The sequence below is a fragment of the Halyomorpha halys genome, unplaced genomic scaffold (genome assembly GCF_000696795.3).
Source record: "Halyomorpha halys isolate HHAL.00 unplaced genomic scaffold, Hhal_1.1 Scaffold527.1, whole genome shotgun sequence".
NCBI lineage: Eukaryota > Metazoa > Arthropoda > Insecta > Hemiptera > Pentatomidae > Halyomorpha > Halyomorpha halys.
The window spans coordinates 468,785-485,645 of NW_027107993.1; the positions used below are offsets into that span (position 1 = coordinate 468,785).

At 30.2% G+C, this 16,861-nt stretch overlaps 1 protein-coding gene across 2 annotated transcripts in view; it reads right to left on the minus strand.

Annotated features, from left to right (window-relative positions):
- Positions 1 to 9,378, minus strand: part of LOC106683916 (uncharacterized) — a 42,621-nt gene extending 33,243 nt beyond the window's left edge. Inside the window, exon 1 of one of the 2 annotated variants that reach the window (XM_014425677.3) lies at positions 8,277 to 9,378. In XM_014425677.3, the coding sequence (XP_014281163.1) occupies positions 8,277 to 8,293 (17 nt within the window). In that variant the 5' untranslated portion in view covers positions 8,294 to 9,378. Of the gene's footprint in view, positions 1 to 3,466; positions 3,618 to 8,276 lie in introns of those variants that run through there. The other variant, XM_014425678.2, reaches the window with a different exon arrangement.
- Positions 9,379 to 16,861: the final 7,483 nt, after the last annotated feature.

Consider the following 16,861-nt stretch of genomic DNA (forward strand, 5'->3'; position numbering starts at 1 on the left):
TGTCACAACAACAAAAATGGCGGCGATCTCAACTGGTCTATTGTGTGACGTCATTCTCCATTTAACAGACCAAGTAACAGACTCTCAGCTATGTTAAATGTTGTTTCGTTTTACCACGGTAAAAGAAGGCAATTTTTTTTCGATTTAACATGAGTTTTTCCATTTAACACGCTTTAACATGTTAAACCAAAGATCATGAATACCCCTAATGAATGCCAGTATAGTACATGAGCCCTGAGCTGTTAACCTATATTCCTACGTAAAATCCTCGATGCTCCTTATTAGGTTACAAATAAACTCATTCACAAACACCTTAACATCCCATTCGTTGCAGATTTGACCCAAAACAAATATGCCTCTTTTCATTCCAAACTCCTTACTCATCCTAACCCATTAATTCTTAACAATCCCTGATAATCCTCCGAGGCGTCTGAAAAGGAGATGGCCACGGGACCTTCTAATTTAAATTAATGCTTGAAGTACCACCAATGGGTAGTTCCTTCCCAGATTTTCAAGTTTATATGAAACATACAACATATTTACTTATTGTATTTATTATTTGTACAGTTGTAAATCACATTAAATAAATAAAAATAAAAAAAAACTAATTCAGAACTGAGGACTTTCCAAGGAGCGGAAGGCAGCAGTAATACAGATTTTTGTAAATGCAAAAGCAATTCGACATAACCTGATAAGAAATTGGTCCATTTTTAAAAGAAACCAATTTTTCGGACCATAACTTTTTAACTTATCATTTACATCTATAAGAAAAGGAAAGGAAAGCAGAACAAATCAAGAGTTTTGCAAATTTAACAGAAAATGGCTGCTGGATAAATTCTTTACTAATTCTTGACAATTAGTAAAGAAGCGTTCATCAGTACACGTTAATAGCAACATAAATAGAAGACTTTATCATTAATGAGTTCGCTTTAATATATTGTGATTGTATAGACTACAAAATGGCAAATTAACTATATAAAAATCAATGATTGTTTTTCGTATTTTATACGCTGCCACACTGTTCATCCGATAGCCAGGGGGCGTTGCTAAATGTTCGAGATATTCCCGGGAAGGTTATAGACTATCCCGATTTCTTCAGTAAAACATAAGTTATTACAAAATTAAGCATTTTTGGACAAGTAGCTCAGAGAGTTTACATTTACTTCATAGTTATTATATGCTAATCGATTTTTCTCTTCCTAAAGAATAAGAAAAATATATAACTGATTCTATTTTTTTTTTTAATATATCTATTAAAATTGACAACAGTACACTATTATACATTTACTAAATTTGATGTAAGATCATAATAATATGAGACAGGCATTTAGAGAAACTACCCATTGGTAGCACTCTAATTGCCATCTTCTTTTTAGGCGCCTCGGAGGATTGTCAGAAATAGAAGAAGCAAGGTTAGAAACTAGAGGGTTTTGATGGTTAGGGAGTTTAAAATGGGAGGATTGATACCTTTTTCGGGCTAAATCGGTTACATGTGAAACATTAAGGTTTTTTGGATGATTTTATCTGTGACAAGGGAGCATTGAAGATTTACGAAGGATTTTGGATTGTAAAGATTGGATACAAGAGGAATTCGATGTTTTCTGATTCTATATAATGTTTTTTTATTTTAAAAAAATATATAATGAGGATTTCAGTAAAACAGATCAAACATTTTTTTTATTTTAGGAAAAAGCAAATCATATTCGTCTTTAGCGTCGTCTGAAACCCTCAAATATCATTTTTTAAAGAAATTAAAAATTATAAATTTTTAAATTGATTCGCTTGGGGGATTTTTTCCCCTACATATGGCCATTGTTCATATAATATAACTTCTCTGTTCTTAACTCCTCTCCATTTTATTCAATTCCTACGTTAATGCAACTGTTAAAACTGAATGTTTGCTATGTTGCTATGATATTTTCTAAAATAAATTGATTTATAGTTGTTCGGACAAATTTTCATTTGTCAAATTTATATTCATATGTGAATATCATAAACACTACGATCCCTACGAAGATAAGTGTCATAAACTACTTTATAGTTAGTTAAATTTCCTTTATTTTGAGTGCTGGTAGATATATGTGCGTCTTATGGGTCTAGAGATATATTTTTTCAAAAATCCAACATTTCGTACGAACAACTAGAAATTAACAGCTAGTGAATTTATATTGTCAAATATCATAAAAACTACTATTCTTACAAAGATAAACGTTATAAACTATTTTATAGTAAATTTAACTCGCTTTAATTTGAGTGATGGCAGACACCTGTACGTCTAATGGTTTCTGAAATAAAGTTTTTCATAGATCAAACTTATTCTTCGAACTACTGTAAATCAATTTATTTTTGGAGATATCATGAAAATTGCTATTCCTACGAAGATAAAGATCATAAACTAATTTATAGTACAATTATTTAGCTTTAATTTGAGTGCTAATAGACATATATACGTCACAAAGTTCCTGAGATATAGAATTCTAAAAATAAATTAACTAACTACTAATCTTTCAGTAGATTTTTAAAACATTTTGCTTTTTAAAAAGCTATATCTCGAGAACTATTGGACGTAAATAACTCTTTTAGGACTCATATTTCAGAAAATTTACTGTCCTTTAAATAATGCTCTTTTAGATTTTCTATTGTTGTTGACAGTTTTAAAGATATAGAGCTCCGAATGAAAAATTAATTGTTTTTAACGTTTTTAAAAAGCCGCCATTTTTTATTCCCCCTACGTATACAGACTCATTAGTTTCGACTAGTAATTATACCATACATAGTTTTCAATTAATTAATCAAAAATTGGGGCGAAATAACTGAGTTTTTTCTCCTCTTGGAATCTTGTACTATACTAGTTTGGTTTAGATCGGTCGATTCGTGTTGAAGTTATTTCTATTTTTATTATATAATCTTATTTACCACTATAAACTAAATAAATATATTTATTAATTAATTAAATCATAAATCCAATGTGTAAATAACTAAATATATTAATTTAAATCAAAACTCAAATCAAAAAATTAATTCAATTGTATTCAATTAATCTATCTACATCTCTAAATCTAGTAATACCGAAGCATTGCCGGGTCTTTAAGTGTAATACCATATATATAAATAAAATAATGATAATGAAATAATTGATAAGTTTGTTGTGAATCTTCAGGTTTCTTTTATAAATCAAACTATTTATTTGAATACTTTTACTGTCTAATACACAGTTATTTTATATAATGTATCAATTAGAACTTAATTATAAATATACTCAAATACAGACTCAAAAAACTCACTGTAATCTTACAACTAACTATAACAAAGAATTGAAGCTAACAAAGGAACTGAAGGTAACAAAGATGGTTGCATTACATATCGATAGTCATCGATATTCTATCAATAATGTTTTTAGAGATTTATAAAATCTTATTACTCTATGTATTATTATGACTATTGGCATACACTAATTTATACTCACATTTAAATAATTCGAGTCTTCCTCAAATTTAGGTTCTATTTACTCTCTAATATCAACTAAGATATAATCAAATGATATCAAGAGCTCATGATTTAGAATTTTATGAGGTCAGATAATTTATAAAGGAAGAATAGTTCACTACTTTGCTAAAAATATGCCTAGTATACTCGATAACAATAAAAGTGGAAGGGTTTCCATGGAAACAGCATCCATAGTATATTTGATAACATTAAAAAATGGAAGGGTTTCCATGGAAACAAGATGCCTACAACACCTAGTTACAAACTCCTCTGCACTTCATCTAATGAAAATTTCTTCTTACTTGTTCAATTAGATGAGGTTTGTGCCCTTTGGTGCAGTTCATAGAGTCCCAGGCCATTGCCAGAGATGGGCAAAAAGTAGCTATAGCTGAAACTAATAAATAAAATTGCCATGGATACGATATTTATTTATCAATGGTTCATTCATTAATAGAGTGGTATGGATGGAAAATTTATCTATTAGTTTCATATTGCCCCAACTCTGGCCTTTGCCAAGATTGGTGTAGATTGCTTGAGTAATGTTGGAGTTAATTCTATTTTATTTTTCAAATGAAATCTCAGACGAATAATGTGAAGTAGAATATTTTGGGCCATAAAATTTTATTTTCCGAAAAATTGCAAGGATTTCTCGAAGTGCTGAAAATGAATATCAACTTTTTTTCACTCCTAAAAATCTTTTACCACACTTTGATAGGTCAGTCAGTCTGTATTGTTTCAATATAGAACAAATATTGAAGCATAGTGAGAGTTATTACATAGAAACTATTCATATTTCATGGATTATATCCCACTTCGACTATTACTGTACGGTATATGGGGACGTCTCTGTGGATCTCGAGGCGAAATTAAAACGTTTGATAAATTGCTGTGTACGATTCATCTTCGGGATCCCAAGGGACGCCTCAGTTTCCAGTGTTTATGCAGAGTTGAAGTGGCTTTATCCTTCCTACCGTCGTATTTCCTGACATCCTTCATCTTCCATGTCATCCAATCCCGCCGCCCTTTATACATCTCCGAGCTCTTTCAAATCAAATCCTCTGTTCACGCAATACCCGTTCCCAGTCTTCAGATTTATACACAAGGGCCCATCGAACCGATGCTTTCGATAGATCCTTCATTATCCAATCCTCATCCCTATGGAACATCCGTCGCTCCAATACCCTCCCTACCTTAAATCCCGTCTGTTCAATCATTTCTTATCCATTTAGACCCCATAAAATTTTAAAACAATATAATTGTAAATATAAATTATTATATCGTTTTTAATTATTTTTACATCGTTTTTTTTTTTTTTATTACTAACTGATTATAGTTATAAAGTAACTTATAATTATATTTTATAATTACTATTTAGTTTCTTTGCATTTTTGTTTATGTATCTCTGAGGCTCCCCAGGAGGAAGGAAGGACACGACGAGATAGAGTACGGAGTCCGACTAGCCTCGGAGTTAAACCGGCTGAGAGCATCCTAGAGGATCCCAAGCTAAGGTGCTCGGACACCTCCTTAGGATGGACCGGGAAAACACTGCTAGGAAGACATATGAGACTCGCGTGGAGGGAATAAGACCAAGAGGAAGACCGTGCATTTCCTGGGAGGAGAGTGTAAGAGAGACGGGATATGGATTGGAGTAGGAGAATCGAGATGGTCCAAGAACGAGACATCATTTTATTATTATTTATTTTTTGTATTCATTGGTTGTTATCTCGTTCTTTGTTCTTAACCCTGATGAAGACTAGAAAATCTAGCCGAAACGTTGACTATTAAATAAGTTATTTCAACTTATTTGTGTTATATTCTGACCGCACACCCCAACCATCTCCTTCCATATATTATCTTCTCATCATTTAAACTCTGTCCTTTATTTCTGTCAGTTACTGGAACGGTACACAAGATTTTCTCAAACTAAAGGTGCCTCTACAAATTTGCTGAACAATTGCAAATTCACACATACTCAAGCTTATGATTAGTTATTTGGCATGAATTTGCTACGGACCAGTTGGGTGTCGGTTTTTGGGCCCAAATCAAAGGGCGCCGCTTTTGCGCCTGTGCTGCATCCACAGGTTTGGGTTCAGTTTGCATTGCTTTAGAACGGCCAACAGATGATTGTTAGAGTTCACCGAGTTTTGAATTATTACAGAATTTCCCCAAACTTTGGATTCACTAATTAACTCTTGTTTAAAATTGTAGATTTAAAAATTTCTATCGATTTAGGAGTAAATACTTTGGTTGAAATTTTATTAATTAATTTTAGCAGTCTATTTTTAAATTAGTAAAGCACGAATGTATTTTCACGAGGACATTATGTGTCTAGATAATTAAATTAAGAAGTTTTAGATAAAAATTCTAGAACGAAAGTTGAATTTTTAGGTTATGTTGTACTATTTGTATGAATTTTTATATACTACAACCTAAATTGCTGATATTAAAGTGTCCTATTATTTCGCCTAACTTTATTTTTATTTTCCTTTTTTTTTATAATGAAAATTGATTAAATCGAATTTAATTGCCAAAAAAAAATTTTAAAAACAAAACAAGTGTATAGATACCAAAGTTAGTTTCTTCCTTTTGTTTATTTGTCAGTTACTGGAACTGCACTAAAGTTTTTATCTACTTTGGATTGGTTCTACATTGCTTCACTATTAAAAATTTAATGAAGTTAATTAAAAAAAAGATAACGCCGGGACTTACTAAACGCCTGATCGATACTGGTGGTATCAGTTACTAAGTGATAATCGATACTAGAACTGTTTTAGTTAATTAACGTAAGCTCACGTTGCCTGGTTCTATAATGTATTTTATTACGTTTATTTTCGTAGGAGTAGGATGATGATTTCTAGTTGGACGGAAAAAATGTTTGATTTATGAAAATAAACACCTTAATGTTCCCTATGTAACCGATCTAGCCCGAACCGATATCACTCCTTCCATTATAAATTCCCTAACCACTCAAACCCCCTAGTTTCTAATCTTCCATCCTCTTCCATTCCTGACAATCCTCCGAGGCGCCTGAAAAGAAGATGGCCACGATACCAACTAATGTAAAAAGTCATTAGAGTGCTACCAATGGGTAGTTTCTATACACGCCTGTAACACTCCAATTTAACTTAGATCAGATTTACTAAATGTATTATAATGTACAGTTGTAAATAGCAATAAATAAATATTAAAAAAAAAAAACTTATATTTTACAGATAACCGTGAACTTCTACTCCTATGAAGATAAACGTTATGAAAGTTATGAACTTTATAGTACATTAAATTAGCTTTAATTTGAGTGCTAATAGACATCTATACGTCACTTAGTACCTGAGATATTATATATGTGTACTTTTGGTAGGTCTTGAGGATCAGTCAATGATACAACTTTGTTTGGTTTGGCGACGTTTCACAACTTTGTTGTTAGTATAGTCATGCCCAATAATGAGAAAAACAGTTTTTTTAGAACAAATCCTACAAGTACACAGTGCAATCTCTGACTAATAAATATTAGGGGTATTCATGATGTGTTAAATGTAAAATAAGTATGAGATTGTGAGCAGCCATATTTAAAGTCATGTTAAATGCATAAGAGCTCCTAGGGCATTTTCTGAGCAACTTGTTTTATAACCTTTCTTTCCAAAACTTCGTATTATTGTTTAATTATAAGTTTTGATTAAAGTAATTTATTACAACATGCCTAAAGTGAGAGCAAAGTGGAAGTTTTGTGATTGTTTGTCCACTGAATAGTTTGTTGATCTTTTAATTTGTTAGGAAGAGAATCAAAATGAGTTAATTGGCTACTACATTACATTATTATTGTCATTCATTGCTATATTGGTTAAAAGATCCAAAACAATACTAATACAATCAAAATTCCAACTACGAGCAAGTAAGCTAACATGACTGCGTCATGACAATTCGAAACTAGTTAACTGAAACAACCCTGATGAAGACCTACAAACTGGCGCGAAACGTCGGCAAATAAATTCTATTTAACTATTTTTGTTTTCTTTTGACCGCAACCCTGACCATCTTCTACATAATTTGAAATTATAATGTCAATTATTTATGTATATAATATGAAACCAAATGGCTTGAATTAGAATAATTTACTTTCAAACGCGTGCCATTGTCGCTAATTCCCTTAAATATTATATCGAATATAAATATTTATTTTTATTACTAATCAGGAGTAAATGATTTCTTATGATCATAAAACTGTTTTAATATTCTTTTAATGGTGTAACGGTAATAAAATGAAATTAAAGCAGCGTTTAACTGTAGGAACTCATTAATCCACAATTCGGTTCCTATTCATGTTTTTCTTAACACAAAGCGTAGGAAAAAAATATATGTGGTGGAAAAGATAGGTAATTGATTTTTTGTTACTTCTGCTTTTACGTCTAACAACTCTAAAAATAAAACAAAATAAAGGGTTTTAAACATCGTAAAACGTTTGATAACCATTTTAACATTTTAAAGAAGATGATAAGAATAATATTTTTTTTTAAACAAAAACAATAAATTAATGGTTGCTTTACGTATGGTTTACATAAATAGATAATACAAGTTAAGTATTACCTTTTTCTACCTGTGGTACTTTAAGGTTGCGATAGAATACTTATCTCGTTATTGTGAATATGTCCGTTCACAATAACGAGATAAGTATCCCACCGAAACCTTAAAGTACCACAAGTAGAAAAAGGTAATACTCAACTTGATTTATGTAAACTATACGAGTAATATAATCTGAGTAATATGATGACCAAATAAGAATAATTGAGTATTACCTTTTTCTACCAGTCATACTTTAAGGTTACAGTGCAATATTTATCTCGTTTTGTGAATTGTCCATTCTATGTGGTCCTACTAGAAAAAATCTGGGGGTGAGGGGCCTCCTCAAATAAGAATAATTTTTTTTTTCTGATCCCTCTAAAACAGAAAAAACAATAAATTAGTGAATGCTTTATTATGGAAAAAGAATAAATCATGTTGAGTATTACCTTTTACTACCTATGGTATTTTAAGGTTACCTGTAATACTTATCTGTTTTCTTATTTTATACTCTGAATTCCCGGAAGCCCGAAAAATTCTAAACTTTTTCTATTACGATCACTTACCTATATATGGAATACATATATAGGTAAGTGTATTCATAATGTTGTGTTAAATATAAATAATTTACTATGTTAAATGTTTTAAATATAGGATTGTGAGCATCCCTATTTATATTAAATGTTAAGTGCATCAGAGCTCCTAGCGGATTTTCTGAGCAACTTTTTTAGTAACCTATCCTTCCAAAACTTCTTGTTATTGTTTAGTTCTAAGTTGTTGTTTACAAGGACTAAAGGGGGTAAAACCTAACAGTCATCAACGCCTATAAAAACCTTTAAGTTTTGATAAAAGCAGTTTATTACATGTCTAAAGTGAATGAAATGTGGTAGTTATATAAAGTTTAGCTACTGAGTGTCTTGTTTAAAAAATACCCAAAACAATATTAACACAAACTACGAGTTTACAAAACCAAACACGACAACAAACAAAACGGTGACGAGTTTAGCTGGTCTGTTGCGTGACATCATTTTCCATTTAGCAGACCTAGTAACAGACTCTCAATCATGTTATATCGTTTTAACATGATAAAAGAAGAAAATATTTCTTCATTTAACATGATATTTAAGATCATGAATACCCCTAATGTAAGAAAGTGATGCGATCGTGCAAAATATCGAATTCGACTTTTCGAAAGAAGTTCTCTTAATCCAATTTACCTAGTCTCATGTTGTAAAACTTAGATAAATAAAAAAGTACTGACTTAGAAACATTTCTTATTTTATAATTATTGACATAATTATGAACTCTTTATATTATCTAACAATAACAATCACAAGACACTTAACACACAGACTCGACCGTATCATGGAAAAACCTTCTCACTGTTACTATCGATAATCGATACAAAATCACTACATCTCGCTATCATATTACATCATAAAAAATATTACTCCTACAAAGATAAACGTTATAAACTATTTTATAGTCAATTTAACTAGCTCCAATTTGAGTGCTAGCAGACATCTGTACGTCTTATGATTTCTGAAATAAAGTTTTTCATAAGTCAAACTTATTGTCGGAACAACTATAAATAAAATTATTTTAGCAAATATCATGAAAACTACTATTCCTACAAAGATAAGTGTAATAAACTAATTTATAGTACATTAAATTAGCTTTAATTTGAGTGCTAATAGACATCTATACGTCACTTAGTACCTGAGATATAGATTTATCAAAATAAATTCACAAACTACTGATTTTTCAGTGCATTCTTTATGAAATGTTACTTTTTAAAAAACCATATCTCGAAAACTATTGGACGTAAATATTTCTATTAGGGCTAATACTACAGCAAATTTACTCTTCTTTAAATTATGTTCTTTTAGATTTTCTAGTGTTGGTATTTTTATATATATATATTTTTTATGTATATAGAGCTCGGAATGAAAAATTAATATTTTTTTAAGGTTTTGAAACAGCCACCATTTTTTATTCCCCCTACCTATACTTGGCAGACTCAAATTTTGACTAGTAAGTATACATAGTTTTCATTAAAGTAATCAAACATTGGGGTGAAATAACTGCCTTTTTTTCTTCCCGACTCTTCTACTATATGGTCCTACGGCATTTTGAAGAATTAAAAATAAGAAGGATAGCTCTAAATGAAGACCTTCATAATCTCTTAATCATTTCTAATCAACACATTCCAACCATGGGACCAGTGTATTCTCAACTCGGTTATTCGCAATTATAAATAAATAAATAATAATATATATCCATGCTTTTAAATAAAAAGTTTTAATAGTAATTGTTCCAACAGCTGCATATTAATTAAGTATGCAGCTAACTGTTCCAACTTCTTCAATAACAAAACAATTTGTATTTTTAAAAAGATTTATTTCCAATTCGACACAGGTTTTTTCTATACAGGGAAAACGGTAATAGTTTACCTCAGCTCCCCCCCAAAAAAAGGCGGGAACTATTACTTCTTGGCCAGACTGTACGTCAATAACAATATAGGTTAGTTTATAATATTAACTGCCTTTTAAAGGTGAAAATTTATTCCCCTTCATGCTTTCTTCTTTCTCGCTTTAGTTGAAGTTTAACTTATAAATATCGACATTTAATACTTTAGATGTTTACGACCGATATTAGTCTCGGAATCTTGTACTTTATCCCATATGAAACTCTACTGTCAGACAATCACTAGTATTAGATATTTAATATTAGAATACATTTTAAAAAATAGCAATATTACAGATATTACAAAATAAAAATATTAGCTATTATTTATTTAAAGCAATCATTGGAATCTATAAACAGAAACTCTACAAATGAAGCATTTATTTTATATTAACTTAATAGGTAATGTACATTTTAATGTTTTAATTTTACAAAAAAAGAACTTATATAAACATTAACATATACTGTATATGCAAATATAGGATGTCACTACAATTATTTGAGGGGGATATAATATTTCTTAATTGACAAATTACGTCTAATGATCCCATATTTCTATGTCTAATAATGTCCTAATTTTCCCATAGGTATAATTCTGAGGTTTGACATTTAACACGTAATCTGCTCTTTGGATATAAGTCCGAAAATTCTCCTGTATTTATTAGGTCAACTTAATTAGTTAATTAATTTTTTTCCAAAAGTTCCTTTTTAATTGTTTTCAAATAGGAACTTTTTCTTGCTCCTTTAGTAATACGTTCTTACGTCCATTCCCTCTAGAGGGAAAAAATCCAATTGTTCCCGCCTTTTTTGGGGGAGCTGAGGTAAACTATGACCGGGAAAACTTTAGAATTGTATTGTAATAATATTTAAGGCAATCTAAATTATCAGAAAATCGTCCGTTCATTTCCAAAGCAATACCGGACGTTTGTCAATATCTGCTTCCGATCTCGGGCCAAGAAACCTTGTACATTCATTCATATACGAATTTTATATGTATTTTTATTATTATTATTTCTTATTTCTCTCTATATTTATATATTTAAAGGAATGGTCGAAACTTTGTCCGTAATAAACTTTTTAAAATGTCTCCTTTCACCAAGGGAAGGTTTAAAGATAATGAAATCCCCAAGTTCCCGAGTAGAAAAAAAGGGTTTTTGTTTGTAGCTCAGAAAGCATGTTCTGTTTTTTCATTGTTATAGTACACCAATCGATTCGTCTCTTTCCGAGGACTAAGGAAAAAGTCTTACTGATTCTATTAAGCTATATTATATCTACATAAAATTATAAAAACATAATGTGGCTCGGGATAAGTAGGTCAAAGAACATTTCATATTCGTTTTTATTGCCCGATATTTATTTTAAATAATTTGATTTAATTATAACGATATTATAATGAACAAGTGCCCTTTTGATTTTACAGCTTTACATTAGAAATCATTCAAAGAGATTAGCTCACAACTATTTCTAGATTAACTTGCAATTTTACTGAACTAATAATAGTTACTAGAGCTGTGTCATCTTATTTTTTGGCCTAACAGCTATCCACAGTATCTCTTTGGATATAATATCGATACAATATTATAATTATAACTATGGCTCAGTATCATTAACTGCTAACGATATAGTCGTCAAATATTTGATCAACTGTTTTTACAATGTAAACTTTGCACTAATGGTATAAATGAAGTACTGAGAGTCGGTACCTTCAAAACATAGAGGGGGGTATTCATTATCTTTAGTTTAACATGTTAAATGGAAAAACTCATGTTAATAAGAGAAATATTTGCTTCTTTTACCATGTTAAAACGATATATATTAGGAGTCTTTTCTTAAGTAATAAATTACTTTAATCAAAACTTAGAAGTAAACAATAACATGAAGTTTTGGAAGGAATGGTTATAAAACATGTTGCTCAGAAAATCCGCTAGGAACTGCAGTTAACCTTTAACATGACTTGAAATTGGGCTGCTCACAATCCTTTACTTATAACATTTCACGTGATAAAACATTTTACATTTAACACATCTTGAAAAAATATTTAATAATCTATCTTGACGTAAACCGCGAATCGAGGGGCAAGATTAATTAATCACTGTTTTGCTTAGTAGGGTGGTAAGGTTATGGCACACCCCTAATAATGGATCTACACATTTGACACTTGCCGCAAATCTAAGACTTGTACAAATGTTTGATAAACCTAGAAAGCAACAAACATCGGTATCCTCACGCTTGTATGTTCTTTTGACTTTTGTTGGCTATTATTTTAGATTTTCGTTATAAAAAGGAAGAAAATAAGGACAGGCTAAATGAAAAGAAACGTAAATATGAGCAAAATAGATTGTAGATGATAACAATTCATAGAAATTATACTACATAACCTATAATTCAACCTTTGTTCTAAAATTTTTATCAGAAAAAAATATAAACACCTAGAAATGCCTTTATAAATTAATATTTTTCCTATGTTAAATATAATATTCACTGCTAAAGTTATTAGGGCTCATATTTTAGAGAATTTACTCTACTTTAAATTATGTGCTATTAAGTTCTTTTAGTGTTGTAGGTAGATTGAAGGATATGGACCTCCGAAAGACAAATAAGTGAAAATTTTTGGTTTTCATGCCTACTAAAAAAAAAAACAAAAAAAAATTTTTTTTGTATTAGTAAATGAAAATCATATCACGAAATTTTACTATTCTATAGTAGCATTAAATTTTTTTTTACTCTTGTTACTTAAAATCTTTTTCACTTTTGTTGTCATTGCACATTATTATGGTATTTCTGTGTTCTTTTCAGACTTTTTTTTCTATATTGTATTATTTATTACGGATTTTCTTTGCTCGTTTGTATTTATTTGTTAATATGATAGGTTAATGAATAAGTTTTTACTCATTTATGTTCTCCACTGGCTGCTCCTCCAACCATATTCTCATTTATATATAACCACTATTAACTCATCATAATAAATATTTCAAATTTACATTTATTCAAATATTAACATAAAAATTTATTCTATTCTAATGTTTTGTATATTAGATATTTGTGCCTTTTAGAACTAAATTTACTGAATAAACGTATTGTACCAGTACTTTACCCATTTGTCTGATCCATTTTTGAGGATATGCTGGTTTTTATGAAAAACATCTTCGAAATAACCAAGTTATATTTTTATTGTATGTTATAAACTTGTTAATATGATGAGGTGAAAAACACTTCCATTTTGAATATATCACTATTCTATATTTTATGTACCATGTTTCGGGTTTACTCCACATTAATGTACTATTATATACCTCATTTTGTTAAATATATCAATTATTTTTTTAATATTGTCATCAATACACATAATTTAAAATTTACTATATAACATTATTTAAAACAATGATTTGAACAATGTTATGTAGTAAATTTTAAGTTATGTATATACATGACAATATTACAAAAAGAAATCGATGTAATTGACCAAATGAGGTATATTAGTACATGAATATGGGATAAACCCGAAACGTGGTACAAAAAATATAAATTAGTTATATATTCTATATGTAAATTTTTTTAACCTCATCGAATTAACAAATGTATAACATACAATAAAAATATAACTTGGTAAATTCGAAGATTTGTTTTTCATAAAAACCAGCACATCTTCAAAAGTGGGTCAGATAAATGGGTGAAGTACAGGTACAATACGTTTATTTCATAAATTTAGTTCTAAGAGACAAAAATATACAAATCATATTGTTCTAATATATAAAACATTAGAAGAATAGAATAAATGTTTATGTCAATATTTGAGTAAATGTATATTTGAAATGTTTATTATGATGAGCTAATAGTTCACCGTGGATATATATAAATGAGAAGAAGATGATTGGAGGAGCAGTCAGTGAAGAATACAACTAAGTAAAAACTTATTTATTAGTGTCAATGTTTCGGCCAGAATTTCAGGGCTTCATCGGTGCTAACAACAAAAAACAACCATAATGAATTAAAGGAATTACAGAATGATTAGAAAATAAGAAAACAACTGACATTATAAATACATAAATAGTGTTGAAAGAAATGTATAGTCCAAGTATTATAAGGAGATAAGGCTATATGAGAAAAAATAATATTAAAATTAAGAAAGAGAAAAGAACAAAAATTAAAATATATATATGAAAATCTGGTAATTAAATATATGTACAAAATAATAATTATTTAAAATTAAATTTATGAAAAAAGTCGGAAGAAAACTACATGTATGTAATTAAATATATAACTAAACTAACAGGATTAATGAAATAAAATATTAAGTTAAGCCAAAAGGAGTAAAGACATGGGCGTAGGCAAAGGGGATGGATTTTTAGGACCCGAGAAAAAAATAAAATAAAATAGTGAACTAATTTGATAGATTATTTCTTTCTGGAAACCTGATATAATTAGTAAGGTAACATTGTTGAATTGACATCTTCACGGATCATAAGTCACAACTAAACCTTAGAAGGGACAAGATGAATTTTTCGGTATAAAAAGGTAAAATCCTTTGAACGCAATCATTCGTCATTTACTTATCTCTAAAAATGCTAATAAAAATTTAAAAAGCAATGGTTGAATTTTATGAAGTAATAATAAAATGGTAAAGGTACTTCTTGGAAATATATGTATATGAGTGTGTGTGTAACGGGTAACTGAGCTCCCCCTTGGCGAAATCCTGCCTATGCCCATGGGTCAGGGGCCTACCCGAGATGCCAAAATTGTTTTGTTTTTTGTCCGATCCCTTTAAAAACAGAAAAACATTAAATGAATAGGTAGCATTACGTATGGTTACATACTTCAAATTAAATATTACTTTTTTCTACCAATGGTACTTGAAGGTATACGGTGTAATACCTATCTTGTTTTGATGTGTCCGTTCTATATGAATTCTGCTAAAATATCTGGAGGTGAGGGGCTTCCTCATAAAAATTGTTTTTTTTGGAGCTGGTTATGTTTTGAAGTGTACATAGCCCCTTCTACATCTAGGTATCTCAGTTATTAATTGGATTTTGAACTTAGAGTACCTCACACTAGCTAGAAAGGCACCTACCCTCTTCATCCATCCTAAAGATTCAAAAAATTTTACATAGCCCCTTTGATCCACTTACCCTTTCTATTCATAAAGAAAAATAACAATAATTATTTTAGTAATGAGACTGGCAGCTCCATTTCTTGGATGACATGAGAACTAATGATCCAACCTTCAAATTCATTGTACATAAGAAAAAGATTATTATTTCGGCATGAAATAGGGAAAATTTTGTACCACAGAACACTATTTACTCTTTTTTTTTTTAAAAGTCAATTTTTAAAAATATAATAATAGGAAGAGTATCTCCTGATAACAGTTTTGTTCCGATAAACTGTATCTTTTGAGAATTAAAATATTTGACATTTATTGGATAAGGATTTTTTTTTCAATTTATGTGTTTCTTTGAATAAACTGATATAGTGCCATGACTATTATATGTCCTTGGTTTGACTCCACATTGCTACCTGATGATTAATTTGTTAAACAGATTGAACGTGGATAGCAGATCACTAGAAATAGGAGGTCTGAGAGAGTGAGATAGGGAGAATATAATTGTTATTTTAATGAAATAAAATTGTTAAATGTAATGAAATTTCTAAATTGATAAAGAAAGAAAAGAGAAGTAAAATTTAAAAAAAATAATGAAAAAAAATAATAATAAAAATAAAGTATAATAAAAATATTATATAATAATATATAATTATTGTTTACATCGGGACCTGCTCGTGCTATACTGCAGGTGTCTCGAGTGTATTTTACGATTATGATAATTAAAGTGTGGAAAAGGGGGGCTGAAATTGTGAGACTTTCTGCTCATTAGCAGCATATATTTTTCTCAAAATTCAAAAGTATTAATCCCTGGAGGGGCAGATGATGTTAGTGTGTTAGTCTAAATTATTTATCTATAATAGTATAAAAACAGAGCATTGGGGTCTCATATATTCCATTGGCTTATCTGAGTGACTGTTGGAAGTTTCGCTGTCGCGGTCATTTCCGCTTCCTATGGCCGCTTCCCTTGTCCAGGTATGCGGTGGACGAAACAGTGAAGACCATGAATATTTGCCTGGTGTCTGAAATGACGTCTTTCCTCTTTAGTGGCTGGCCAGTGTGTCCTGAATTCTGGCGTGATGGTAGGGATAGGCCAGGTTCTAGCTTGCATGGTGCATAGGCTGGGGTGGCATTGCAGTCGCAGTGTCTTCGGGGTCTTCCGGCGTCCGCAGCAAGGGGGGCATCAGAAAATGAGACCCCCGACCCCGACTTTATATAAAATCAAAAAATAACCGCAAAATTCGGATTACTTAAATC